Consider the following 27703-nt stretch of genomic DNA (forward strand, 5'->3'; position numbering starts at 1 on the left):
GGACCAGCAAACACGATGGACCCCCCCCGACCCCCCCCCCCGAGGTGTTAATGGCTTTGCGGGCGCCCACTGCCAACGCGGTGGCCGCGCTACCCCGTGCCACCCCTCTGCCACCCAGCCCGCGGCAGAGGCGGCCCCGCCGCCGCCCTCGAAGGGCCATTGGGGTCCCACCCCAGCCCTGTCCCCCCAGGTACGCAGGGACAGGCTGTGCCGGGCGAGCAGGCAGGGGGGTGCTGGCCACGGGGCCGGGCCCCCCCCGCCCCGGCCGGGCTATTTGTAGGGCCAACAGATGGGGGCTGTGAACAGACGGGCGCTCGCTGGGTGCCAGCGGCCAGGGCTCACGTGGCTGCGGCTGCTGCCCGGGCGGACGCGGGTCTCCGGCCCCTTCCAGCCCCCCGGGCTGTCGCCCCGCAGCCGCGGTGGTCCCGCTCCAGGGGAAACAACCGGGGGACGTTTGGGGAACCTTTGCCCGGGGTGACCGGTGCAGATGCTCCACGCCGACGGCCAGGAGCTGCCGGTGCCGCCACGGGATGGGGGACAGCGACAGCCACGGCCGGTGGCTGAAGGAGCCTGGAGAACCCGTCCTTTGAGCCTGGGGGGGCTTTGGGCTGGCCCCAGCCCCGCGGCCACTCACGTCCCGGACGGGCCGATGCTGCTCCTCGCTTTTATTCTCCCGAGTTACAAAGGGCACGCGGAAGGCAAGGGGCTGCAAACAGTGCAAGGCTTTTTATTCTGACAGGTGCCGGCCAGAGGCGTCACCCCTCGCGGGCACAGGGGGACAGAGCCCCAGGACGGGGGTGGGGGGCAGAGAGCCCCGGGGGGGGGAGGGGGGGGGGGCCGGCGTGGGTGCTCCCCCATCCCTACAGCGCTGCCGGCGTCTGCCCCCGGGTGCGGGCGGCTTCGCGCTGTTTCCGTTTATAGCGCAGCACACGGCACCGGCGCTCACAGGTAGAAAGAAGCTGCAGTCGCCCCCGCATCCCACCCCCCCCCCAACACCCACCCCCCCAAAAAGGATAAAAGTCTCTGCTTAAGGCAAATCGTGGGCTGCCTCCGCCGGGAGCCGCAGGCAGCAGGGGGAGGACGAGCTCAGCCAAGCCCCGAGGGGAGGCCTGGGCAGCCCGAAGCACCAGGGAACAGCCCCCGGAGCTGCACGGACCCCCCCTCCCCTCCTGCAGGGAGCCGGGTGAGGGGTACAGCCCCTGGGACGACGGCCGTGAGCCGGGCCCGAGCTGCCCCTTTGCCCCCGTGTGCGGAGGCTTCATCTGGACAGACAGCGAGAGGGGACGGACCTGTGTCCTCACCCTCACGGGGGTCTTCTCCTCTGGCCCCTCTTTCTCCTCAAACTGGGGCACAAGTACAGGAGTCTGGGGGTCACGGATGAGCCCCCAACCCCCGGGTGAGGGGCAGGGGTAAGTCAGACCCAGAGGAGGGCAGGGCAGGGGTTTGGCACGCAACAGTCAGTGGTTTCAGGGCCCCGGTTAGGGGGAACCGTGGTGGGAGAAGGAGCTGAGCACCCTCCGGCCTCATCTCAGCGCTGTTAGTACGGGGCATCCTCTCCTGGGGGGTCGCGGCGAGGCCCTGGGGGCCGCGGGGTCCTCTCCCGGCTGTCCCCTGGCCGCAGAGGAGAGAGGGCAGAGGAATGTCCGGCGAGGGCAGGTCCCCGCTGCTCACGGCTTGCCGGAAAGCTCGCTGACCCGCTGGCGGAGGTGGAAGGCGAACTCGAACATGGTGGCAGCCAGGCTCTGGTGGATCAGGTAACGGGGCAGGCGACCCTGCGGGGAAAGCAGAAACACAGGGAGCCATGAGTCAGGGCAGCACGGAGGCATCGCTGGGCTGGGGGCTCGGGGCTGGCCCCCGTCCCGACCCGGCGGCGTCGGCCCGGGCTGAGGGATGCACAAGCACCGCAGCGGGGAGCTGCCGCTTTCAAGGAGCTTGCTCCGGGGGAGGAATTGAAACGCGTTTTGATTTCTCTAAAAAGCCCTGCACGACTCAACCCCAACCGCCTCGGCCCGTGCTCTATTATGTGAGATGCATTAAAAAAAAAAATTAAAAAAAAAAAATAAAATCCTTGCCTCTGCGGGGGAAGGGAGCTGAGGCAGGGCTGGGAGCAGCGCCGGGGGCTTGCGCAGGGTCCCGGGGCAGAGAAGGGGTCCCAAGTGCAGGCGGGGATGGCCGGCCAACTATCCTGGGGGGTCAGGTAGGCACAGGAGGACACCCCCGCCCCCAGCCCCTTGGATTAGGGTGTTTCAGCAGGGCAGGAGGCAGAGAGTTTTCCCTGGAGCAGGTTTTCTCTGCGACACGGGGGCAGGAGATTGCGAGACTGTTGGTCCAGGGGCCATTTCAGACGCCTCCCTGTAACGAGCTCCGGGGCGAAGCTCCGTCACGGACACAAATACACACGCACACACGTGTGTAATCCTCACCCTTCGTCGCAGGAAGGGATGAGCCATGTGCTATAAATACTCCTTCAGGGCCAAAGGAAATAGCAAGGCAGCACAGAAGAGGGGTCTGGGCACCAGCAGAGCCCTTCAAGGAAGATGGTGGAAGCAGTTGACAGGCGGGTTATTAATAGCTCGGCCGCTACGGCATTTCTTCCAGCAGCAGAGGCAGGCAGTGGGCGAGCGCTCTCCGTCCCGGGAAGCACAAGGAACGTCTTTCCTTTCTGAGCCCCATCTTGCACAACCAAGTGGGTTCGTTATCCCTCCAAACCCACGCGTTACGGAGGGGCGGAAGAGGCATCGGAGCCAGATCCGCGGAAGAAAACGCATCTCCAGCGCCAAGGGGCACGAGGCCGCGCTCTGCTCTGCCCCTGCTTTCCCTGCCCAGGCAAGCGCTTCTGCAAATCCTTTCCAAAGCGACTCACAAGGCAGGCAGGAGCTGATCTACTTTGTGGGGAGGGAGGGACGTGGGAGGAGAGGGGGCCGCACAGCTTTGCAGCAGAGCGCTGATGAATGGAGCCTTTGTGCTCGCTGCTGCAGCGCCGTTACCACGTCAACCTTCAGCGGAGGCAGAAAACGGGCCAGCTCCGCTCCCCCCATCCGCCCGACCCCGGCTCTCTTCGTGCGCTGCCTTTTGTCTGGGCCACCAGCAAAGGACTCGACACGCAGCTCCGCAAACAGCTCCAGATCTGGGTCATCTCATACGGCCAAAGCGCCGTTCCCCGGGTGCGGACACAGCCCCACGCGCTCCAGGGGTGGCCGTGTTTGTACCAGGGTGTCTGGGAGCAGGGCACGCAGGGGCGAGCGTATCACCCCTTCAGCGGGTTCCTGGGAGCAGCAAGCAGCCAGACAACACTTCACATGCCCAACTATTTTCGGTCCCCAAAGAGGGTAAAAATCTCCTCTCCCCCCGCGTCCTGCACACAGATGCGAAAGCCCTAAGCAAGATCTCTGCCAGGTACGGAAGAGCTTCCCCAGCCCACACTGGGGCAACTTCAGGGGGAAAGAGGGTGATTTTCAGGTAGCTTTTAACCTCCCCCTGAAAAACTCGAGTCCCTTTAGGGCAGCCTTTGATATTGAGCCGCTTTCAGAAGCGGCCAGCAGGACTGCAGCCGCTGGGAGCACAGAGCAGGTCCTCAGCACGCAGCCTGCGCTACGCAGGGGGTGTCGGAGCCTGCTGGTGAGCTCTGCTGGGGACGGGATACGGCCGCAGCGCTCGCGCATCAGCAAAGAACTGGCTTTACCTTCAGGTCCGTGTTGAGAATCCAGATGAACGTGCAGACCCTGGGGTTGCTGGGACATTTCAGTACAATGAATCCTCCAGGCCCGTTCTCACCCCTGCGGGGAACCAAGAGCACAGAGTCAGAGCCGGGGCCGGCTGAAAAGCCGTTCTCTAACGCTCCGGGGCGCACCGCACCGATCCTGCGCTAGCTCCTGCGACAGCAGCCACCCCCTCCGCCTGGCAGCGAGGACTGGAGCCCAGCGGGGTAAGAGCAGATGCGCAGAGTGCCCGGGAAGGTATCTGCTTTGGCTGCAGGCACACGAGCAAGCACGGCAAGGCAGGTTTCCCACAGGTGCCTTGGCAGCGGCGGTGCCAGGGCTGCCGCAGGGCTGTGGGCTGAGAAGCAGGCTCTGCCTCCGGACCGTGCCAGCCCAGCCGACACCAGCTCTTCACCGCGGGGAGCTTTCCAAGGCGCAACCCTGTGGAAATGGGTGCAAACAAGAGGTCTCAGGAAAGCCGAGAAGCCAGGGAAACCCTGCGCAGTCAGGACAGGCTCGGCGCGGGGAGCCTTGTCACTACAGCCCCCAGATCCTTCCTCGCACCATCTGATCCATCTCAGAGACAAGAGCTGTGCTCACACACACAGCCCAAACACAGATTTCCCTTCCCTGTTCAGGAACACACTATTTTTGCTGTATACATTTGTAAAAAGATTTTTCTAGGCCCTGAAGTCCCCAGCTCTTAAATAGACTGAGGCAGCTATAATGGCTCCGAGTTAAAATGTCAATTACTTTAACCAGATTATTAGGAAAAACAAAGTCAGTGCGCGAAGTGGCACAGCTGGGCCCCAGGCACCGGAGCAGACAGTTAACAAGGAGTCCTTGTTTGATGAGACTAGCCCCGCCGAGATCCATCACCAGCCGGGCGAAGCTGTCCCTTCGGAAGGGGGAGAGGCCAGAGACCTGCCGACACTTTGGGAGCCAGTCCATCCTGACGCAGCTTGTTTCAGCCACGGGACCGTCTCTCGATGTCCGTAGCCTTTAAAGTCGGTAAGTGGCTGGCTTAGGAGAAGCAAAAGGCATCCGAGAGGCTCAAAGCGAGCCACAGTCAGCTGTTTACTGCCCCTCAGAAATGGCAGCTGGCCCTGTTTGGGAATTAAGTTACATAAACAGGATGCGGACCGGGTTGGGGTTTGTGCTGTTACCGGTTGGCACCTCCACTCCCCTGAGCAGAGAGCTGGGAAACGCCCGAGCAACACCGAACAGCACGGAGAGTTTCTTTAACAAAGGAAGAAGAACAAGGGAAGCAAGGTTTAGTTCCACAAATAGATTAGCTTCCTGCAAACGCTGCCAGAAAGGCAGCAGGGTTTTCATTTAAGTGGCTCTTTGCCCTAAGCTTAAGCAAAGTGTGTGTGTCAGATACCAGCTAAAAAAAATAGAACCTGCCTCTTACCTGACATACTTGGAGAGCGGAGGCTTCAGGCTGTGCGTGGTCGACATCCCTGAGGAAATGTACCTGTCTCTTCTTCTCTCGATCCGGCGCACGTTCACGAAATCCCTAAGCAAAGAAAGGGCCCCGACTGCTTTAAAACGTGCATGGGACTTTGAAGGGGCAGATCCCGCTCTCCGGGCTGCTGGGAAAGGCTGTGGCAGAGGTATGTCAACATACGGACAAAGCACAGCGCAGCACTGTTATCAGGGAGACCGACTGACTGACGGAGGCAGATTTTGAGCTCCGAGACTCCTGCCAGAAATGTCTGGAGGAGAATTCAGGGGCTCCTTGCCTTTGGGAGCGTTACCCGCACAGCCAGCCAGCCCTGCCTCGTTGACACTGGGAGCTCCCAGCCAGCGAGGAGCGGCAGAGCTGGGGCAGAGCGCTCTCACTACAGTCGGATGCCCCTCTCCGTATTTTAGGAGGGTGTTTAGGGGCTCAGTACAAAACAGACAGTGGAATAAACTGACCTTGGGGAAATGACACCGCCTGCGGCCCCAGCTGCCACGTCGTATGAGACGATCGTGTTGTCTTCAACCCGCTGCAAGATCTGGGGGGGAAAAAAACCACCAAAACAAAACAAAAGAAGAGAGATTTCCTCAGACTGTGCCTGCAGGTCTGCACAAGCCAACAGCTGGGCGAGACGGACCCTCCCCTAAAACAGCAGCAGGATTCAAAGCAACCGGAGTGTCTTTAGCAGCTGATCTGAGGCTGAGGGGGATGAACTCTTTGGCAGCACGTGCACGGGTTTGTCTCCTGCCCTGGGACTGGTCCCTCTGCCTTTCTGGGGCGGCACAGGCGTTGCCTCCGGATCCCTGCCACACCAACGGCGCAAAACGCCCAAACCCTACACCAAGCAAAAGCAGGCTTGGCTCAGCCGCTGGCCCATCTCCCTGCCCACCTCATGGGCTTTTGGATAGGCACACGCATGCAGCTGGCTACCGCAGAGCATTCGGATCGTACGGATGAGCGGCAGAGATTTAACGCCTCAGTGACTCGGATCCAGCTAAGCTCCAGCAGGGCCTGGGCACCGCCGACAGCCGGTGTTGGACTGGGAAGCTCCAACTCTCCGCTCCAAGGAGCTCCTGTGATTAAGCCATCTTTGTCCGGCACGCTCACCTGGCAAGCTGCCACTGTTCTGTTCCACAGGATCATCTTCTCAGGCTGGAGAATAACCTCCTGGTAAACTGTTTCAGCAGAGCACTGCAGGAAAGCCTGAGGACAGAGCCAGAGCAGTTAGCCAGTCCCCGGCTCTGCTTTGCTAAGATTATTTTTAAGGAACGCAGGGCGGATCGCAAAGAACAACTGGGATAATGCAGGAGGGCAGCGGCGAGGCTGGCCCGGCTCAAGCGCACGCAAAGCCAAGGCTGTCACCCCTCTGCCACAGTGCTCCCGTTCCCAGGGGCCTGGAGGGCACACGTGGAGTCAGAGAGGACAGACCAGACCTCAGGTTTCAGCAGTCGCGGAACTGCTGCCTGCCGAGGTCCGTGCTGGTGTAAGAGAGGGCAAGTGTCTGTCAGTCCGTAACACAGCGAGACGGAGGGACCTTGAGGCTGACTTAGGCTGGCTCCTCTCCCACCCTCACCCCGCTTTATCAGCGGCTCTGCTGCGTGCGCAATTGCTTCGGGAAGTTGCCGAAAAGCTATTCTGAGCTCCAGCACAGACGACATTAATTTCTCCACGTCCCCGTGGGACAGGGGATCTTTGGAGGCAAATGGTTAATGCAGTAAAGTGGGACCATCCAGCTTTTTCTCGCGAATGCAGAGCTGCTCCATTGGCAGCTCCTGCCAGCAAGGCAACATATGCACTGGAACAAAGAAAAGCCACCGCAGCACCAATGCTTCATTAAAGCGTGGTTTACAGCCAAGCCACTCCAGCGAGAGGGCACAGAGCAAGGCACTTCCGAGCAGCTCTTCTCAATGCCAGGCAGCAGCAGACGCACGCTCAGCCCTGGTCTTGCTGGCAATTAGTTGCAATTAGCCTCCTTGGTCAGATTAGTCCTAGATGCTGGGGTTGGAAGCAAGTCTTGCAGTCACCTGCTCCCGCTTCTACCAGCAGAGACTGGGGCCCAGCATATTTGCTGGGGAGTTTGTCTGCCAGCCAAGGGGCTTTCCTGGAGAGATTCCCTAGAGCGCGCAGTGCAGTTCACCTGCCTCAAGCAAAGAGAGTGCGCTTTGCAGCCTGACCTGTCCTGCCAGGGCCAGGAGAGAGCGTGAAAGCTGAGCCGCGGCTCTGAGCAGAGCAGTCGCTCTTCGCTCATACCTCACAGACTAAGGAAGTGATCCAGGAAGGTTCTTACCTTTAAAATAAAGGTCTTGCCATGGAAAGGTATTTCAAAAGTGTAAACAACGTCACCAAAGTCCTGTGCAAGAAATAAGAAAGTTACATTTATGTTAGCAAAATAAATTGCTTCTATCTGGGGTAAAGTCTGCAAACGCTGCGGCTGCAGGAGCCGTCCCGCCCCGCGTGTCGTTCTGAAGGACCCTCTCCAGCCCTCAGCTGTCCCCCGTCCCCCCACACCAGGCAGCGACCCCAGCACGGGAACTGCACCGAGCGCATTTCAGATGCACGTGCACAAATTTCCATAAACAAAACAATATCCAGAGCGGCAGAATATCCAGTGATGAGACAGAAAAAGAATCCGCCCTATGCCAGCCTGCAAACTCCACGTCAAGGTCAAATTCTCTTTGTAGCAAGCTACCAACACCGGGGTAAGGGAAAGGGGTTAGTTTGCCAACACTGCTGTTGTTACCTACATCTGAGAAGAGACTCCCTGGAGGGGTTAGGGATGGACAGATGATAACCTTTCATCATTAGCCCTGTGTTAAACTCTGATTAGTCTATTTAAATCCATCCCCCTTTGGATAAAGAAAACAATCTGCCCAGCTAGTTTGGCATCAGACAATGGATCACTTGACAGGGGAATTTTAAACACCAGATGAGACTGCAGTTTGCAGGACTCTCACCCCAATCATGTTGCGAGCCCACAAGCAGAAAGCAAGGTTGGTTTTAGGGGGCAGAGATGCTGCCCCTTTCTCTCCACCCTTTGCAGAGAGAAAGGAGCTCTAGGTACCCCAGAAAACTCTGCTGTAGTTCAGGGAACGAACCGGCGCGGTGAGGAAAGAGGCAGGGCAGGGCCCGCTTTGCTTCGTGCGCCTCCGTGCTGCCCGAAGCAAGAGGCGCGACTTGCAAGACCCCTTTGGCAAAGCCACAGTGGAAAGACGTAAGGCAGAGACACATCCCCGACTTACACTCCAGCACCCACAAGGTCCCTGTCCTGGGGAAGGGGGGGACACAAACAGCTTTGGGGGTGGGAGGAGCAGTCTGTGCCCCACGCCCTCCTGCTCCCATGTGGGCCAAAGCTGGCCAGAAGGGCCAGACCCCAGCTTGGCTCAGTCTCTCCAGGGTGCTCAAAGGCACCTTGCTGCGGAGCAAGGGCAGAAGCTGCAGCAACGGGACCCTCCAGCACCGCCGCAGGGCCGGCACGTCTCCACTCCTCCCCATGCCGGCAGCCACGGCTCCGCATCCCAACGCCTACCAAAGGTGAGCTGTCCGCCCCTGCCTGCCTGCCATCTAGAGGGAGGAGTGATGGGCTCTCTCCTGTCAAACAGGAAGGCAATTAAACGTCTAATTAAATAAGAGGGGATTTTACATTTAACTGAACTGGAATAGATTCCTAATTCAATCAGGTAATTGTAACGCTTGTTAATTTTCCATGTCGCGAGGAGGTTTCAAAAGCCTCATTTGTCCTCCCGTTTTTGCTAAGCCATCCGTGCTTTCTGCCGGCAGCGCTGCCCGGCAGGTGGGGCGGGGGGACACTTGCATTGTTTTTCTCGAACTTCCAGTTCTCCTCCTGGGCGAGGATTTGGTCCACAACCTCCATTGCTTCTTTGCCTTGTCGGACGTACTCTTTCTCCTAGGAGAGAAGGGAGCATTTCATTAGCCGGGTTTGCAGAAAGCCTGAAGTGGGCGTGCAAGGCTTGCGACCCCCCTCCCGGGGCTGGCAGAGGGAAAGGGGATATCTCCCATCACCACACCACAGAAATCTCTTAATTTGGGTCACAGAGGCCTCGTTTTGGAGCTCAAAGTCACGCTCCCCGCCCTGGCTTGTATCCACACACCAGCTGCGTCTACCAGTGAGCCTCCCACCTTAACGTAAGGGTTTCCAGCAGGCAAAGGGCTATGAGATGCACAGAGCTTCCTCCTGCGGAGGTGCCAGAACTGGGGCTGAGCGGCAGCAGAACCACTTGGAAAAGAGCACAAAGCAGCCTGTGCCCAGCCAGGCTTCGGGGAGGCGAAGGACCGCCCCGTGAGGCACGGTTCAGCGGGGATGGCTGAGGCGATGCCCTTCTCGGTATGTGACCGCCTAACCAGGGACGGAAGAGGGGAGAGGGGGACAGACAGGAGGCAGAGCCAGAATCGCATCCCTGCGGGATGCTGCAGGGAAGAGCGCGCGGCCCCGGGGAAGGGGGTTAATGTCGGGTGTTACCCAGAGGACCCCCTCCTGCGGCGGCCACGATGCCACCGGTCCCGGGGCACACGGGGAACAGCCTGGCGCAGAGGGGCAGGCAGAGCTCCTCAGCCAAATGTCCCCAGAACAGAAGGCTGCGAAATGAGGGACAGCAGCCTCTGGGTGCTCTGCAGATACAGCACCCTGATGGGGCCGCAGGATTGTCAGAGACTCCCACCGCCCTGGATCAGCCTGAAGCCGACGGGCAGGGATAGCCGGCCTCAGGCTACGCTGCCTCTGTTTACCTGAGCTGTCAACGCATTCCTCCCTGCGCCTTCCTCGTCCGACTCGTCCGACCCTAGGGGGGAAGTACACAATTAACACACAGTTGATGAAGACCCCACTTGTACGATCTCCCTTGGACAGACAGCATCCGATCCCTGCGCCCTGTCCGACGGGAAGGGCCGTCAGTGGGAACGACCCCGACGCAGCCCAGGCCCTGCCTCCTCAAACGCCTCCGCTCCGCAGCCGGCTGGCAGGCGGTGCTCTGCTCTCCGGAAGGCTGAGCACGAACCAAGCGTCAGCTACACCGAGACAACTGCTCCGGCTGACGTCTCCTCGCTCCCGAGCAGGGGAGGTCTCCGGAGCCGGCACGAGGCGGTGTCACAGGGCAGCGGCATGCTGCCAGCTCTTATCCTCAACTGCTTGTGGCAACTCGCCCCCGTGCCCTCATCCCGAGGGCAGGATTTTTCAAGTACTTTAGCCACAGCTAAAAGCATTTAATCCCAAGACCACAAAAGGCTCCAGTTTCTCAGAGAGCTGAAGCCAGGCGTGTGGGGCTGAGCCCGACTCTGCTCCGCAGATGGCACAGAGACAGCATGGCCGTGCCTCCCCTGCCCAGGCACAGGCGCAGCGCGAGGAACGGGGAGCCCGTTTTGCAGTGTCACTTCTTGGAAGCCTTGCCACCCGCCACTGCCAAGGGCCGGGATAACGAGACAGAGCTCGGGGGGGAGGCAATTATGGAGGTGAGGAGACCCAGGATGAGTGCCGTGAGGGGAACAAGCTCGGGAAACGAGACGGCCCGGCTGCCGGCGAGGTGACGGCAGAAGGGGAGGAGAGCACGTCTTACCTGCGAAGGACTCTGGTGGGGAGTAGAACTGCCCCTCGGAAAGGGCTCTGGGGTAGAGCAGGGGGCTGCGAGAGGCTACAGCCTGGGCTGCCAGGTACCCTGCGAACCAAAGCACGAGGTTTTACACACGCGGCGTCCAACACTTCAACGGCAAAGGGGTCCGGGGGCCCCCACCACATCCACCCCTACTCAACCACCCTCCCAGCCACTTTCTTCCAGACACAGCTGGTCTTTTCGCACTGACACCAGCCAGCCCACAAGCTTTTCAGCTCCTATTGCCTCATCTTTTGTTTGAGACATTTTATCTGCATGGAGATCAATGGGCTCTTTTGCCTGTCAAATCCAAAGGCGATTAAGCATCTAATTAAATAAGAGCTTCCCCTGGAAGCAATTTGGAACCTGAGCCTAATCCAATAGAGGCATTAAACACTTGATCATTTTTCATCTTAAAGCCTCCTTGCAAGACCCAAACATCCTCTGGTGTTTTCCAGTCAGTCACTGCATTTCTGATCGAGCCCCGCTTGACAAACGCTCCCTCGTTTACGTGCCGTTTCCCAGTCCTCTCTCATCAATTAAGCCTGGGAGAGCGACGAACCCCTTTTGCTGCTTTAGGAATGGGCAGCCGTGCCAGTCCAGGCTGAGCACCCACTCCCTAGAAGGGCCCCTGGAAGTTACAGGTGCCCGGCACCGCAGGGTAATTTGTAAAGCATTAGGTCAGACTCGATCTCCGTTTAGTCTGACCTCAGCGACCAGAGGCTGTAAAATTTCACACACCATAACTCACGCCGCGCCCCTGCAACCTGTCTGTAACTGAAGCAATCCTCTCTGAAAGGTCTCCAGCCCAGATCCAAAGACAGATATCCAGAGACGGGGAGTCCAACAGTCCGCCTGGCATTTGTCCCACTGTTTCAAAACATTTTCTCCGACGCGGAGGTGAGCTCTGTTTCCAACACGTCTGGCTTCAGGATCCAGACATTGGGGAATTTGGCACGTTTTTCTCCACTCAATTAAAAGATGCTTTTTATAATCTGGTATTTTCTTCCCCTGAAGGGACTTATATACCATAACAGAATTGAGTCAGGCACTTACCGTCACAGCCAGCCTGGAGATCACTTCTCCATAAATGTCATATCTGTCAAGGTGCTGCCAAAGCAGCAGAAACCCCAGGCCTGGTAGTCTCATCTGCCAACTCCTACCAGAGAGGAGCAAAATACTTACATCGTTCCTCTTCTGCTTCCTGAGTTAGGACTTTAAAATCCAGGAACCAAGTCTCTAGCCAAGCAATGACAAACGAGACGATAGGAAGCAAATAGCCAAAAGCCCCTTTGGTCAGAAGCTGAGTGGAAAAAAGCAGAAACCGCAGGGAGTTTACACAAACGGGAAAACAGCAGCATCAGGTAATCACAAAGCAATCCCCTGTGAGCCCGAAGAAACCAACCTCGGAGAGGATGACCTTCACAATCAGGAAGGCACTGGATACCAACGTAGTGACCTGAAAAATAAATTTACGTATCTCAGATCCCTGCAAACTCCAGGCGGAGAGAGAAAACTAAAAGCAGGAAAGCAAAAATTGCCTTCTTACCGCTATGACCCACCAGTGGCGCAGCTTTACGATTGCATAGGCCAGCAGCAACACAAAAAAACGAAAGAAAGCCAAGACCTGTAAAAACAAAGAGCCATCAACACTAGTCGCTGCCCATGTCCCTCTGCCAGGTGCTGGGAGGACACAGGCATGGGCCAGCTCCCGAGGACCTCGCCACCTTCGACAGATGGGGGTCAAGGCTGCAACAGGATGGGCTGCGACCTGCCCGGTTTCACTGAGCCAGGCGAGGGGCGAGGCTGCGGGGAGACCCCAGCCACCCGGCACGCAGACCCTCCCTGCCCAGCCTTCGGCCACGTCACCCCTAGCTCCAAAGCTGTTTCCTCACCTGCAGCAGCCTGGGATACTCACAAATATATCAAAGAAAGAGGTCTTAAAATTGTACTTGATGATTTCATTCTCCAAGTTCTTCTGAATGCCATCCTTGGTCTGAAGGGGAGACAGGAAACCAGAAAGCTATTGAGTGCACTGATAAGAAACTAATGGGAGAAAGAACCCGGCCAAGCGGTGACCAGAGGTTACCGCCAGGTCAGGTTATGCATCAGGCATACAAATGCCTGCCGCACGCACGACGCGGGCTCATCTGCCAACGCAGGACCACGGGAGGATACAACAGCTCATTTCACCCTCGGTTTCACACCGAGGAGCGCAAGTCGGGTAGCCAGAGCTGGAAGCAGCACACGGGTACGTTAAACACTTCTACGCGGGGGCTTTCTAACACCAAAAAGCCGCTCCTTTGGCTCAGCACGTCCAGCACCACCAGATCACAACTCTCACAGCCTAAAGCCCTTGGTCGGACAACACCTCCCACTCGTGCCCACCGCTTCCACGCGTGGCTTCAGGTGACAGACTTCAGCTGTACGGGAGGAGACGCGGAAAAAATGAAAAATCACAGAAAACCGCTTCTCTAGCGCCTTCAGTAACGCGCTGAACAAAGCGTCTCCCACAGCTGGGCAATCAAAACATCTCCCCGGCGAGGGCTCTCAGGGGTCACTCAGCAACCTGGTGGAATTTAAGCTGCGATCGTCCTCGTTATGCAAAGCACCGAGGGGTCCCCTCTCCTTTCTTCCAGGCCAGCTGGCTTCCCACGGCTCACAGCAGTGCTGAGCTGCCCTCCAGGAAATCTGACGGAGGAAGCCGACCGGCAGGTTCAAATGTACTGGCAAAGGGGAAGAGGGAGGAGAGGAGGACGAGGGACATGCACAGACACAGGCAGACTGCAAGGAAATCTGAAAGAGGCAAAACCACGTTCTGGGATATCGTACGGGAGCGTGGAAAAAGCTCACAGAAGAGCTCCCTTGCCTCACCCTGAGACAATCTGGAGCCCGACAGCCCTGGTACTTTTGACACCATAAATCCTGTTCTCGGGAGCCTGGAATCGCTGTTTATGAGGAAGTGGATGGCTCAGGTAACTGGAACAAATGCTTCACCTTTAGGCTATTGGTTTGAACACAGCCCAGCTGGCCTGGAAGCTGGTATAGGCTGACAGCTGTTTGATGATCTGTGAGAAACAAGTTGGTGGATCTCAGGCCAGTTCTTGGCAGCCTGGTGTCCTGGCACCCTCTTGTCAGACAGTCCAAGGACAGAAGAGGCAGCCATCGGGAAGCGGTCCCTCTAGGTCAGGGCTGGTGCTTAATATTCAGGGAGAGGGGGGCAAAGCCGTTCCGCACTATTGCTTTATCTGATCTGCGGCTACAGGACTGACGCCAGCCAGCTTTGCTGAGCTGCTGCTGAAAGCCTCTTCCCCACACCGTGACTCCGCTATGAGATGCTGCAGGAGGAACGAGACACAGGGAAGGCTTTGGATTATGATTTCTGGGAGGCGTTTTCAGTTCAAGTACAGGCCACTGCAATGAACAAGGAAGAAGAACCGTCTGAGGCATCTCTCCGTCTCCGAGAGCAGCAAGCTCGCAGGATTACAGTTTGCAGGCAACAGACATTTAACGAGGGCCAATTTGCTCAGCTTATCTTGCAGCGAAGGAAACCGTTTGATAAAAAAAGCATTAGTCATGATAGAAAATCGTTGCTCTTCATAACTAGGCAAATAAGCTGTCCTAATAGCTTTAAATATGCAGCATCTCGGCTCAGGGCCCAAATATCAGCAGTTAGTCACTCATTAATGGCTACCTGCAAGACCTACGCTCAGAATCACCCTGGTGACCGCGCTGGCAGATTATCTCCCCGGGGCTGGATATTTTGATTTGCGGACAGCACCTCTCCAGAGAGTCCAGAGAACAGGGACAAGAGCAGGAGGCCGGGGTCCAAGCCGGGCGTGCAGGGCACCATCGGCATCGCTGGAATGCTGGCCGAGAGATGCTTTTTCCTAGTCGGGGCGGGGGGACAGGGGTCTCTTCAGGCTCTCGACACCGCGTGGGCAGGGCGAGGGAGCTGCTGGCCGAGACAATCTGTTAAGTGCAGACACCACAGGAGATAAACAGGGCAGAGATAAGAGCCGCTAAGTGAGCGCAGGATCCAGTGCTGATAAACAAAGGCCAGACAACCGGCAGGGCTGCACGCAGAAGCGCTGGGGTCTATCTATTCATCTTGCCTCTCTGCTCAGGTTGTTCCATGGGAGGACATGTAGTACCTGAAACCCGCCGCCAGCACGGCTGAAACCAGTCGGGACCAGTTCAGGAAAAATAAAATGAAATACAGCCCAGGGAGTAACTCCGACCTGACGGGACTGAGGTAAATAAACTGGATTTCCCTGGTCATTGCAACAGTTGACACGCTGAGCAAACGCAGCAGCCTGCACAGGCGTGACAGCGCTGCGGAGAGGACCGGCACCCTCACAGTCCCCTTGGCCCGTCCCCTGTGCAGTGGAGCAGCACCTCCGGCTTTCAGAAGCTGAGATCAGTAGCCGTATGTTGGGACCAGAGCTCAAAGCCCTTTTTGTCTCTGCCCAACAGCTGGGTGGGTGAGAGGAGGGTCTGCACATCCTACCTCGCTCCTCCGACGCTCTGAGAACAAGACGCTGCAGCAAAGCTGGCAGCTGCTTGGCAAACAGAGCGAGCAGCTTCACTTAAGGCAAGGGGAGCAGGAGAGAAATTTGGCCAACTGCTCAACCTGGCGATTCCACGGGCCCCAGATCTTGTTACACTACAACACAGAGCGCTACACGCGACGGCGTTAACGACCCTGGACAGCCACAACAGAGCCCAGTTGCAGGAAATGAGCTGGACTTTAGTTTACACTAACTGCACGGTGGTTTCTCAGCCAGCGCCAATCAGCAGAGCGCTGGGAAGAACAAACAAAGACTTGGCCCAAGACTTCTGAAACAGAGCAATTAATGCAGAGGGAACCGAATTGAAAAAGCACAACTTCAAAGGGTAAAGGCTCCACGGATTTGCTTCCCCCAACTTACGTTCAATTCGATTATCCACAACAAGGAGATGAAGAGCAGGTCGAAGGTGACGAAGAGGCAGAAGGTCCTCCTCACGTCCGAGATGGCTTTCCTCTTCTCCGGAGAGAAGTAGCAATACGGGGAGAAGCCCTGGCTCTGGGAGAACGAGGTGCTGATGGACGCTATGGCTGGGAGGCTTCGTTCCAGGTCGTGCTGCAGGTCTGTCGGCTTGCTCATCCTTGGCCCAAGCCACTTGGGTCCTACGTCAATCGGGGCAACATCTGCCAAGTCAGTGCATCACCTGTGGGGAGACGCGAAGGGGACCCTCAGGCCTCAGGTCTCCGGATACCCCTTCTCCTCTCCCCCTCCGAAGGCAAATATTCCTATTACCAAATCAGATCCTGTCTGTTTCACACAATTCCCGAGGGAAAAGGCTAATACTGGCTTTTGGGCTGCCAAAGAGCCTCCCTCTCTGAAGCAAAGACATCCAGGGCTCACCCTCCTGCCCCATCTCACCCTGGCACCCCCTGTCCCCACCAGCACAGGCAGGGACCCTCCTTCCCTCTGGCTCACTGCAGGGAAGGAGGAATTGGCTGCGGAAGGCTCAGAGGGTCCGCGGAGCCACCAGCAAGTGTCACTGGGACCCAGAGGCAGCCACCCAGAACACGCTCGCAGCACAGCGAGCCAAGCTGACGGCTACAGCCAGCAGCCAGAGCAGCAGATGGCAAACCCCGCGGAGATGCCGCGGCAGCAGGAAAAGGGGCCTCAGGGTGTTTCCGCAGAGGCCCGTGATCCGAAAGGGAGCAGCCCCCGGGATCCCGAAGCCACCCCGAGCTACAGCAGCCTCCTCTGCAGGGACGGAGGCAAAGCTCCCAGGGGCTCGACATTTTGCGCGAGGCAAACCGCAAAGCTTTGGGAGCCGGTCATCCTGTCGGATCCCACCCCGCACGGCCGAGAGAGGAGCCTGCTCACTTCAGGAGCAGGACACTGGGTTTCACGCCTGACTCCGGCCAAGCAGAGCAGCAGGAAGGCAGCAGGGAAAAGCGCTGCTCTCTGTCCTGGCCGCGGCGGCTGGCAGTGCCGGGCACGCAACCCCGGCGGGAGCGAGGTGTTGAGGTCTGAAGGCTGTTTTCACGCAGCCCGTGCCAACCATTGTATTAAAATTTTTCCTCTCCGTCAGCACCGCACAAGGAGGCCACTATGTTAATGGGCCGTGCAACTAAGCACACGCTGGAGACAAACAAGGAAAGAGGATGCCAAAACAGGTCAGGCCAGGGATCTGTCAGTCCCCGGCTCTGCCACCTCCGAGTCACCCACGGCAAAGGCACGGCTATGAACTCCTTCTCTGCAAAATACTCCTGCTCAAGGACATTTTGCCTCCAAAAAACCAGATTCTTTGCTGCCTCAGCCACTGCCCCAGCAGTTCTGCATCCTCCGGGATCCGAGTGAGGTTCGTTTGTCTACAGCAGGTCCCACTTGCAAAAACCAGGAGGCTGCAGCCACGCAACGTCCGAGGAAAAAAGCCCCGAGACTGTGCCCAGACCTGTAGGAAGGGGCAATCCACAGGGCGGGTGAAGCCAGGGGTGCTGCTGAGCCCCACCGGACGCTGGAGCAACTCCAAGAGCTGAGCACAGCCTGATTTGGGGCAATTTGGGGTCCCTGCACCAGCGGCTTCTGCGTCCCAGCCCCCGGGGAGCGCCGGGGCTGGAAAGGGAACAAAGCTGGACTCCTGTCAAGTCCCCATTAGTCTCTCTCGGAGGCACTTGGGAAGGAGCTGGAAGACTTGTCACTTTGGATCAGCCGCAACGACCACGGCCCTTCGCTGCTCCGAGCGAGGGGCCCATCTCAAACTGAGAAAAGTTAAAGACATCTGTGAGCGCTAAATAATACATCACCTCATGCACGGGCTGCCTCCTCCTCTACGGCAGGGTGTCACTGCCTCCTTCCCTCAAACACCACTTTGCACTTAGGCAGCCCCCTGCAACTTTCACAGCGCTTTAAAATCACCCTGCGAGACTCGCCGGCCCCGCTCCCCCAGCGCCGAGGCAGCGCTGGGGCCGCTCTGCGGTGCCGGGGAGACGGCAGAGCACGGGAGCGGGGCAGCCGGTGCGAGCCCTCGTGCAGCTCAGCCAGCCTAAACTCACCCGTCGTTAAAACCCAGCCTTCCCGGTGAGGTTTAACACTGCTTCGGAAGCATGCCCATCCCAAACCAACCAGCAATAACCGACTTCTGGGGAAGAACCGACGACAAGGGCTTTACCTTCAGAGCACCGTGGGACAGAGCAGGGTTTTGCAGAAATATTTTAAGCCCAGATGAGGCCCCCCGACTGGGACTGCTCCCTCAGGCAGGAGAAAGCTCAGAGCAGAAAGAGCAGGGGCTGGATCCGAGCGTGTTTAAATGTGCCTTTTTCTGGGTGACAGATAAATTATTGACCGCCCCGGTGTTGTATTATGCATTCAGACATCCTCCGCAGCCTGCGCCGCACCGGCTGCCGAGCCGCGAGCCGCTTTCGGGGGCTCTCGAGCGGCGCAGCTCCGACAGCCGACACGACAGGCCGGGGAAGCGTGAGTGGCACACGCTGGCCGCAGGGACTCCCCGGGTGACAGTAACACCGTCCGAAGGGGCACCCGCAGCGGGGACCCCTCAGGGCTTTTCTGGTTAAAAAAAAAGGGGCTCTCGAGACTCAGGGGAAAGATTCGGTTTCTTTTTGCTGGTGAGACCTCCTGTTTTGAGGATGAAGCGGGAGGCGAGAGGGGCTGCAGGGACGAGAGGCGATGCCACCGTCGGCAGCGAGCCCGCGAATCCCAGCGGGAAGCAAACGCGGAGGAGAGGCAGCCGGTGAAGTCCTGAGACAACGCCAAGCACCGATACCCAGCAAGCGCTGCCGCAGAGGGCCACGCGGCAAAACGCCGGCAGCCCAGCCCAGCCCAGCGCCGACGGGACGCCGGGCACCAAAAATGGACCCAGGACCTGTGCCGAGGCACGTCCCGTCCCTGGGAAAGGCCAGAGCAGCCCCTGCCAAGCTCCAGTGTCACCCCCTCCCCAGCGACACCCCCTTCCACTCTCGGCTTTTAGATTCAAATCACAAGCTTCTCATTAGCACACGTTTGCATGTTAATGACATGTCTTACAGTAAGAAGCCTTTCCATCTTGTGACATTGCTTCTCCTTTCCTCCTGCGCCCCCGACTTCCTATTAATGTGTCTTCTCAGCTCACATGACGACTTCAACAGCTAATTCTCATGTCACCTCTTCTGAGAGTTACAGCTTTCGCTGCACCAGGAGACAAAACGCCTGGAGAACGAGAGGGACGGGGCCTTTTAGAGACACCAACCGCGCGTGTTTTACCAGACGCAAACACGTGTCCGAGTTTCCTAGCAGGGAGAAATGCCTTTAAAGCAATAAGGTCAATATTAAAGTAAATTAGGCACTAAACCTCACTCCAAAAAAACCCATGAAGTGATCCAACTTCTTCAGCAAACCACTGGACAGGCCCCATCACGTTGGCGGCCGGGACCCCATGGGGGCTAAGGCTGTTTGGTTTTCAAGCACCCCCAGATGCTGCCGTGATCCCGCAGCAAGGGCCCGGCGCGGAGCTCCGCAGCGAGCTGTCCCCGCACCGATTTGGAGCTTTCCCTAAAGCACCTTCCGGGGCTAATCCGAGCCCGCATCTACGCTCAGAAAGGTCACCCTGCCAGGCACGTTATGTGCTGGCTCCCGGCAGCGCTGGTGGCAGGAGTGACAGCAAATAGAGGAGGGGGGCTGACAGGCAATGGCCGTGGTAAAGCAGAGCGACGAGGGGGGGATCGGGACCGCGCCTTCGGTCCGTCCGTGAACAGCCACTTGTTCAAAAGGCCGGGAGCCGCCGCTGCCTGAGTTCGGCGTCCGAGCGTGCACAAGGTGCGGGCGCAGAGACCCCCGGGGAGCCCGTCCCCTCCCCGGCACCGCAGGCAGAAACGGGGAAACTCAAGAGGGCTGCGTGAACAGCGCATTTCCCCGGAGCCAGCACGGCGGCCCGGCCCCGGCCACCGGCCGTTTTCACTTGCAATCCCTTTGCCCCGGTCCCTCCACCTGCGAGCCGTGCCCTGGGGAGCCGGAGGAAGCGGGCTCCTGGCGTGGCAGCCCCTGGGCGCCCGGTGTGCCGAGGGCGGGAGCGGCTCAGCCGCGCGCTCGCCGCGTCCCGGGGAGCAGGCGGTGTTCAGCCGTCGCTTCTCCGAGCCGCTCTCTTGCTCCCGCGTGACGCGACGGGGGGAACGGCCTGCGACCACCTCTGGAAGCGCTGCGAAACCCCGCAGCGTCCCCGCATTTCCCCCCCGGCCCTGCGCGTCGGTTGAGTTGAGCCGCTTGCCCACCGAGGGCTGAGCCAGCCCCGGGGTCAGGTCCTGCCTCTCCCCGCGGGCAAAGGCGTCCCCGCGGCTGGCCCATGGCTCCACGCAGCGCCGCGCAGCCAGGCCGGGTGCTGCCTCCCCCCAAGCTGCCCCCCCCCCAACACCCAACGTGGAGGCGCAGCCCCCCCCCCCATCCTCCTCGCCAGCGCTTCGCACCATCACACCGATTTCCAGAACGCTTCGAGAGCAACGTGGCCGCCTGAAGCCCCCAGTTGGCACCAGCTGAGACTTGGGGCCCAGCCCCTCTCCTGCCCCCCCCCGGGGGGGCCCACGGCGGGTGCCAGACACCCCCGGCTCGAGAAGGCAGCGAGAGGCACGGCCTGCTTGAACATTCGGGAGGGCTCCAGCCCCCCCCCCCCCTCCCCGGGAGCCGCTGCGGGACCCCGCGGCAGCGTCTGGCATCCTTGTGCGGTGACCGAAACCCCTGCCATGTCTCGCCCGGCCGCCGCCGGGTTTCGTGACAGGCTGTGGGGCGGAGAGAGGCTTCACGCTGCCTTTACCACAGCGAGAGAAGGGTCTCCAAGGGCCGGCGGAGGGCAGCGCCGGCCGCACGCCGGCATCCTCCACGGAGCATCGTCCGTCCGTCCCCACGCCTCAGCTCCGCGCTCCAGCGTGCTGGGCGATCAGTCCCTTGTGGGGAAGGGCTGGGGGGGGGGGGGCCGGGCGGAGACCCCAGACCCCGAGCAGCGGGGATGGGTCTGTGATAACGGCGCAGGCCAACCGCTAGCACGAACCTCCAAACCAGAGCAGCCTGGCCGCCCCCCCCCCCGGGGGATGCCGACGACACGGTTTTACGAGCACCGGGATCACCGCAAGATATTCCGGACGGAGCCGTTCAGGTCAGCGTTTGCCAAGGGACTGAGGGGAGAGCAGCGCCGGGCCCCCCACAGCCCCTCCGCCCCCCGACAGCCCCTCCGTGGTCCCATCCTCAGGCGGGGGGGGGGGGGGGGGGGGGTGTCCTCCTCCCCGGAGGGGCCGCAAGGTTTCCTGCGCCCGCATTCGTAAAAGCACCCCGAGGTCCCTGCCCGGAGAGGGGCGGTTTTATCGCTGCGGTGAGACAGGGGCAAAGCTTTTAGCCGCCCGTTATCTCCGCTGCCGTGAGCTCCTAACCGATGCTCATCCTCCGCGCAGAGCTGCCGCCGCGGCCCCGGAGGCTCCTGCTCACCCCCCCACCCCCCCGGTGCCCGGGCACGGAGCGGCTTTAAACACAGGGGTGTCCGTGGGGGTCAGCGCAGAGGCGGCTTCGGGAGGATGAGGCCGGGATCAGCCGCTGCTCCTGCCCCCGGCCCCGGGACCCAGCGCCGGGCAGGGCCGGGAGCGAGGCCGCAGCCACACGAAGGGCTCCCGGGGAGAGCCGGTGCCCCGGACCCGCCGGTGAACCGGGGGAAGAGGGCCCGCCGGGGATCACCTCCCGCCCCGGGCTTCCCTGGGGAAGGTGCCCTCAGGGGAGCCCGCACCGCGGGGCACCCGGGGCTCCCCGGGCCCAAAGCCTCCAGGGACCCGGTAACGGGCCCTCCCCCAGGACTGAACCCCGGGGACCCGGTAACGCCCCCCCTCCCCCAGGACTTGAACCCCGGGGAGCCGGTAACGCCCCCCCTCCCCCAGGACTGAACCCCGGGGACCCGGTAACGGGCCCCCCCCAGGGCTTGAACCCCGGGGACCCGGTAACGGGCCCTCCCCCCAGGACTGAACCCCGGGGACCCGGTAACGGGACCCCCCAGGGCTTGAACCCCGGGGAGCCGGTAACACCCCCCCTCCGGACTGAACCCCGGGGACCCGGTAACGGGCCCTCCCCCAGGACTTGAACCCCGGGGAGCCGGTAACGGGCCCCCCCCAGGGCTTGAACCCCGGGGACCCGGTAATGGGCCCTCCCCCTCCCGGACTGAACCCCGGGGACCCGGTAACTGGGCCTCCCCCCCCCAGGACTGAACCGGAGGCCCCCCCACAGACAGTCACCCCCCTGCGGCCGCACTCCCGGGGACGGCCCCGAGTCCCCGCCGGCCCTGTCCCTTCCGGGGCCCCGCACCCCGCCGGGGCCCACCGCCGGCGCACAGCCGGGAACCGGCCTCCCGGGGAGCGGGGCCGGGTCGCCCCCGGGGCCCGCCCGCGGTACCTGCCGCCGCCCGGTGCCGGTCCCCGCCGGAAGCAGACCCCGGCGCGAGCCGCTTCCGGCCCCGCGCGCGGCGCCGCCGCTACCTCTGACCCCGGAAGGGAAACGCGAGCCGGCGCCGACCATCGCTGGCCGCCGGAGGGGGGGCGGGCCCGACGGGGAGGGGAGGGGAGGGGAGGGGCGGAGGGAGAGACCATTCCCCATGGCGGGGGGGGGGGAGGGTGTCCGTGGTGGCGGGGGGGTCTGACCCCGCAGCCCTGCCCCACAGCGCCCTGCCCTCGCCCCCCGGGTGCCCGGACCCCCACACCCCCGGGCTGTCGCCCCCCAGACACGGGGGTCAGGGCCCCCCAGCCCACCCCCCCCCGGGCCGCAGCCCCCCCCCCCCCCCAAGCAGGCTCCAGCCTCTCTGTCCAGCCGTTTATTGCGGGCGGGGGGCTCTGCTCGACGGGGGGCCGGGGGGGGGGGGGGGAAGGAGCCCGGGGGGTCGGCCCGGACCCCGGCATCACCCGGGGGGGGCCTGGCCCCGGCTCCTGCCCCGGCAGCCGGGGGGAGCGAGGCCTCGCCGGCCCCTCCCGCGGGGCTCCCCGGGGACGGGACCCCCGGCACCGAAGCGGGGCGGGGGCGGCGCGGCAGACGAAGCGCAGGCAGGGCAGGCGGGGGACGAAGGGGGGGGGGGGGCCGGGGACACAGACGCTGGCGAAGCTGCTGCGGCCGGGGGCGGCCGGTGGCCGGGGGCGGCTAACTGGTGCCCAGCGGGAAGGTGGGCGAGTGGCGCTCGGTGCCGATGGGACGCGAGGGCACCTCCGCGAAGCCGACGTGTCGCCGCCCTGGGGACGGGAAAGGCGGCGGGGTCAGGCGCGGGGCCCGCCGAGCCGCCGGGGATGGGGGGGGGGGGACGGCGCCCCGCGTACCCCCGGTGCCGCTGTCCTCCTGCTCCCGTCCCGCCGCCGCCGCCGCCGCCTCCTCCTCCTCGCCCTCCGCTCCCTCGGGGTCCTCGGGGATCTCCGACACCGTCAGCGACTTCAGGTCCTCCCCGCGCTCTTCCATGCCGCCGGCAAAGGACACCTTCTGCCCGCCTGCGGGCAACGAGGCCGGTGGCCCCCAGGGACCCCCCCGGCTCCGGGGTGACCCCGCTGCAGCCCGGGGGGGGGGGACGGGGACGGGGACGGGTCCCCGAGCCCCGGCACCCGCCCGGCATCCCCGGGCGAGGGGGCCGCAGCGGGCTGGTGGGCGGCCCAGTCCCCTCGCCGTCCCTGTCCCCTCGCCGTCCCTGTCCCCTCGCCATCCCTGTCCCCTCGCCATCGCTGTCCCCTCACTGTCCCCTCGCCATCCCTGTCCCCTCGCCGTCCCTGTCCCCTTGCCATTGCTGTCTGTCCCCACTATCCCCTCGCCATCACTGTCCCCTCACCGTCCCCCTCGCCATCGTCATCCCCTCGCCATCACTGTCCCCTCACCATCGCCGTCCCCTTGCCATCACTGTCCCCTCACCATCCCTGTCCCCTCGCCATCGCCGTCCCCTTGCCATCGCCATCCCTGTCCCCTTGCCATAGCCGTCCCCTTGCCATCCCCTCACCATCCCCATCCCCTCGCCATCGCCATCCCCTCACCATCCCCATCCCCTCGCCATCACTGTCCCCTCACTGTCCCCTCGCCATCGCCGTCCCCTCGCCATCGCCATCCCCTCGCCATCCCCATCCCCTTGCCATCGCCGTCCCCTCGCCATCACTGTCCCCTCACTGTCCCCTTGCCATCGCCGTCCCCTCGCCATCCCCTCACCATCCCCATCCCCTCACCGTCCCCTTACCATCCCCGTCCCCTCGCCGTCCCTGTCCCCATCCCCGCGGCGGCCCCATCCCGTTACCTTTCCGCTTGTGTGCCTTAGGGCCGGCGGGGAAGAAGCTCCGCTCGGCTCTGGTCTGGCTCCCCGGGGCTTCTCGGGTGGGCGGCGATGAGCCGAGGGCAGAGGAAGGCACGCGCGGCACCGGGACGCCGCCGGAGCCGGCAACCGACACGTCAGCCGAGCGGCCGGGGGTCCGGCTGGCGTCAGCGCGGCCCCGGCGGGGGACGGAGACACTGCCCGGCGGGGGGATGTGGTGGCCCCCGCGGGACCCTCTTAGCCTGGGGTGAGCGGGCAGCAGGTCCGGGCAGCACCGGCAGCAGCCAGCCTGTTTCTGTCCCTGGGCACCCACCCCGTCCCCAAGGGCTGTGGGGGACGGTGGCACCTGTCCCCTCACCCCCGGACTCTGGCAGCCCCAGCCCCACATCCCCACGGCTCTGGCAGCTTTGTCCCCATGTCCCCTGGGCTCCAGCAGCCTTGTCCCCACGTCCCCCAGGCTCCAGCAATCCTGTCCCCTGGGCTCTGGCAGCCCCATCCCCGCGTCCCCGCATCTCCTGGGCCCCAGCATCCCCGTCCCCATGTTCCATGTCCCCCAGGCTGCGACAGCCCCATCCCCATGTCCCCCAGGCTCCAGCAATCCTGTCCCCATGTCCCCTGGGCTCTAGCAGCCCTGTCCCCCGTCCCCCCTCACCAGGCTCCAGGGCGCTGTCGGGGTTGCAGGCACGGGCCAGCTCATGCTCCCCGTCATCGGCCTCCCCGTCGGAGCTGTCACCCCCGGCCAGGCCACTCTCCAGGTGGGACTGCACGATGCGCTGCACCGCTGGGGAGGCGCTGGCGTCAGGACCCCGCTCCGGGCACTGGGAGCACTGGGGTTTCCCCACGGAGCCACGCGGCACCAGGAGAGGCGTGGGGGGGGGGCCCCGGCATGCCCAGGTGCCCCCCGCACGGCCCCGTGCCTCAGTTTCCCCATTCAGATGGCACCAGCCGGTACCTTTGAGCGAGGGCGGCGTGTAGGCACACGGGTTGGTCCTCTTTGGTTTAAGCAGGCAGCCCTCGCCGGAGGCGCGCTGCGGGAGGGAGCGGTGTTGGGGATGGGGTCCTGGCGTCCCCCCATGCTGGGGGCCACTGCGCCCCTGGGGGAGCCACGCACCCCGTGGGGAGCTGGGTGCTGTGACGGGGGGGGTCTCATGATGAGAGATCAAGGGACCCCGGGATGAGGTTGCTGCAATGGGGGTCCCGCAATGGGGACCCGAGGCTGACACCACCACCCCCTCCCAGGACAAGGACCCCACAATGGTGTCCCTGCGTTGGGGACACCACGATGGGGACCCAGCCATGGGGATCTGGCACTGGGGACCCTGGGGTGGCGTCCCCGTGATGGTCACAAGGCGGTTTGCACCGCAGCCAAACCCCACAGCCTGGCTTGGCTCCGCGTCCCCGTCCCCGTCCCCGTCCCCATCCCCGTCCCCGTCCCAGCAGCGCTGGCGCCGTGTGCCCGTGCCGGGCAGGGAACCGATAAGGGCCGGGGCCAGGCCGGGACAGGGTGGCGGGCGCCTGGGCTGTGCCCCAATAACCCCCCGGTGCCCAGGGAACCACGGGACGGGCGAGGGGGTCCCCGGGGGTCCCGGCGCCCACTCACCTGGTAGGGCAGGGACTCGTCCTCTGGGTCGGCAGCGCCGGGGAGAGAGGGGTGAGCGGGACGGGGCTGCCGGCACCCAATGGAGCTGGGCAGGTCCCTGCCCACCCCCAGACCCCTGCTCCAGGGGGGGTTACCCTGCCCGCCGGGGACCTGCGACCGTGTCCTGTCCCACCACCGCATCCCGTCCCTGCCACCCCATCCCGCATGTAACACCCCATCCCCTCCCTGCCGTCCCGTCCCGTCCCTGACATCCCGTACCATAGGTGACACCGCATCCCATCCCGCCACCATGTCCCCTCCCTGCCACCATGTCCCATCCCGGACATCCTATACCATGCATGACACCACATCCCATCCCTGCCACGACCTCCCACCCCTGCCACCCCGTCCTACCGGTGACACCCTGTCCCATCCCTACCACCGCCTCCCGTCCCTAGACCAGATGTCCCCTGCCACCACGTCCATCCCTGCCCCGTGTCCCATCCCCGGCCGGCGCCGGTCCCTGCCCCGCTCACCTGGGGAGGAGTGCTCGGAGAGCTGGAAGAGCATGGCCGGCGTGGGCCTCCGCCGGCGGATCTGGGGCACAGCGGGGTGTCACCGGCTGGGGATGCCCGGGGTCCCCTGTCCCCTGCCCTGCGCCCCAGGATCGAGGCCCCATGCACATGCCTGCACGCGTGTGACCGTGTGTGTGTGTGTGAGCGCGGGTGCGTGCAGGGAGCGTGCGGGGCCACGCACCCACCCGGCACAGGGGGGAGCACCCAGCGGGGAGCAGGGGATGGGGGCACCCAGCTCCGGCCAGGGTGGGGGTCCCTGGGGCGAGGGTCCCTGCTGAGCCAGCGCCGCCGAAAGGCGCAGTGCCCCACAGAGGGGCCGCAGCCCCATCCCGGGGTCCCCACGATATCCCTGGTCCCTCCCAGCCCCACGAGAGCCCCAGCTCCTGCCCTGGCCCCTCCGCGGGGGGTGTGGGTCCCGTGTGTGCTGGGGACAGGCCCCCTCGGACCCGGCACAAGTGGCTGGGGGTGGCTGCACCGTCCCCCAGCGTGTCCTGTCCCCTCCGCCCCATCCCTTCCCTCCTGTCCCATCCCTGTCCTCTCCCGTCCCATCCTTGTCCCTGTCCCTGCCCTGTCCCCCTGCACAACTCTCCCTCTGCGCAGGACCGCGGCTCACACAGAGACCTTGGAGCTCTCTCCTCCTGTCCCTGTCTCGCCCCCGTCCCATCCTGTCCCCCATCCAGTCCTGTCCCTCCTGTCCCTCCCATCCCATGCCCTGTCCTCTCTGTTCCCCCCAGTCCCTGTTGTCTTGCTCTCCCCGTCCCATCCCTCCCATCCTCTGTATCTGTCCTGTCCCCTCTGTCCCCCATCCTGTCCCTTTCCATCCCCCTTGTCCCATCCCTCAGGTCCCATCCTGTCCCTCCTGTCCCCTCTGTCCCTCCCATCCCATGCCCTGTCCCCTCTGTCCCTTCCGATCCCCCTTGTCCTGCTCTCCCGGTCCCATCCCTCCTGTCCTGCTCCGTCCCCATCCCTCCCGTGGAACCCAGCTCACGCTGGCACCTTGGGGATCTCCCGTCCCTCCCCATCCCTCCCTGTTGCGCCGGAGGTCCCTCGTCGCCCTGAGGTCACCGGCAGCGCTCTGCCGGTGACCTCAGGGCGACGAGAGACCTCCGGCGTGACCCCGTACCCCGATGTCCGCCCTCACCATCTCAACGGCGCGGGGGTCCAGCTGGCTGGGGGGTGCTGGCACCGAGAACTGGATCTTCTTGCGGTCCTTGGGGTCCATGGCCTCGACCGCGCGTCACTGCCGCTGTGCCGGGGGGGGTGTCTCTGCCACCGGTGCCGAGCGGAGTTCGGTAGCACCCGGGGCTCGGTACGGCGAGGACTGAGAGCGGCGGGAGGTGGGGAAGGCAGAGCCGGTGAGGAGGAGGAGGAGGAGGAGGAGGAAGGAGAGGGAGGGAGGACACGTCTCCTACCAGGCGCTGAATTATTCATCCCCCCGGGCAGGGGGGCTGAGGTCGCGGTAATGAGCCCTTGGGGAGCCCCCGAGGGGGTTCAGCCAACCC

The 27703-nt window shown here is 62.7% G+C and overlaps 2 protein-coding genes across 5 annotated transcripts; both read right to left on the reverse strand.

The window, feature by feature from the left end:
- Window positions 1–1017: 1017 nt before the first annotated feature.
- On the reverse strand, window positions 1018–22241 carry STARD3 (StAR related lipid transfer domain containing 3). 4 transcript variants are annotated; one of them, XM_076356939.1, is made up of 15 exons: window positions 22175–22241; window positions 15695–15974; window positions 12682–12759; window positions 12313–12390; window positions 12169–12222; window positions 11949–12066; window positions 10731–10829; window positions 9907–9959; window positions 8975–9067; window positions 7451–7513; window positions 6271–6366; window positions 5622–5701; window positions 5113–5217; window positions 3683–3776; window positions 1018–1772 (listed from the first exon to the last, which is right to left on the reverse strand). In XM_076356939.1, exons 2-15 carry the CDS (start codon window positions 15908–15910, stop codon window positions 1668–1670), a joined length of 1332 nt encoding a protein of 443 aa, XP_076213054.1. In that variant the 5' UTR covers window positions 15911–15974; window positions 22175–22241; the 3' UTR covers window positions 1018–1667. The 4 variants fall into 4 exon arrangements, with proteins under 4 accessions (XP_076213054.1, XP_076213055.1, XP_076213056.1 ...); XM_076356940.1 differs by lacking the exon at window positions 22175–22241 and adding an exon at window positions 18806–18984; XM_076356941.1 differs by lacking the exon at window positions 22175–22241 and adding an exon at window positions 17934–18040.
- Window positions 22242–22845: 604 nt separating this feature from the next.
- PPP1R1B (protein phosphatase 1 regulatory inhibitor subunit 1B) lies at window positions 22846–27570 on the reverse strand. Its single transcript, XM_076356948.1, has 8 exons — window positions 27343–27570; window positions 26163–26223; window positions 25648–25670; window positions 25000–25075; window positions 24700–24828; window positions 24033–24101; window positions 23083–23247; window positions 22846–22998 (listed from the first exon to the last, which is right to left on the reverse strand). Exons 1-8 carry the CDS (start codon window positions 27421–27423, stop codon window positions 22910–22912), a joined length of 693 nt encoding a protein of 230 aa, XP_076213063.1. The 5' UTR covers window positions 27424–27570; the 3' UTR covers window positions 22846–22909.
- Window positions 27571–27703: the final 133 nt, after the last annotated feature.

The sequence above is a fragment of the Aptenodytes patagonicus genome, chromosome 20 (genome assembly GCF_965638725.1).
Source record: "Aptenodytes patagonicus chromosome 20, bAptPat1.pri.cur, whole genome shotgun sequence".
Classification (NCBI taxonomy): Eukaryota; Metazoa; Chordata; class Aves; order Sphenisciformes; family Spheniscidae; genus Aptenodytes; species Aptenodytes patagonicus.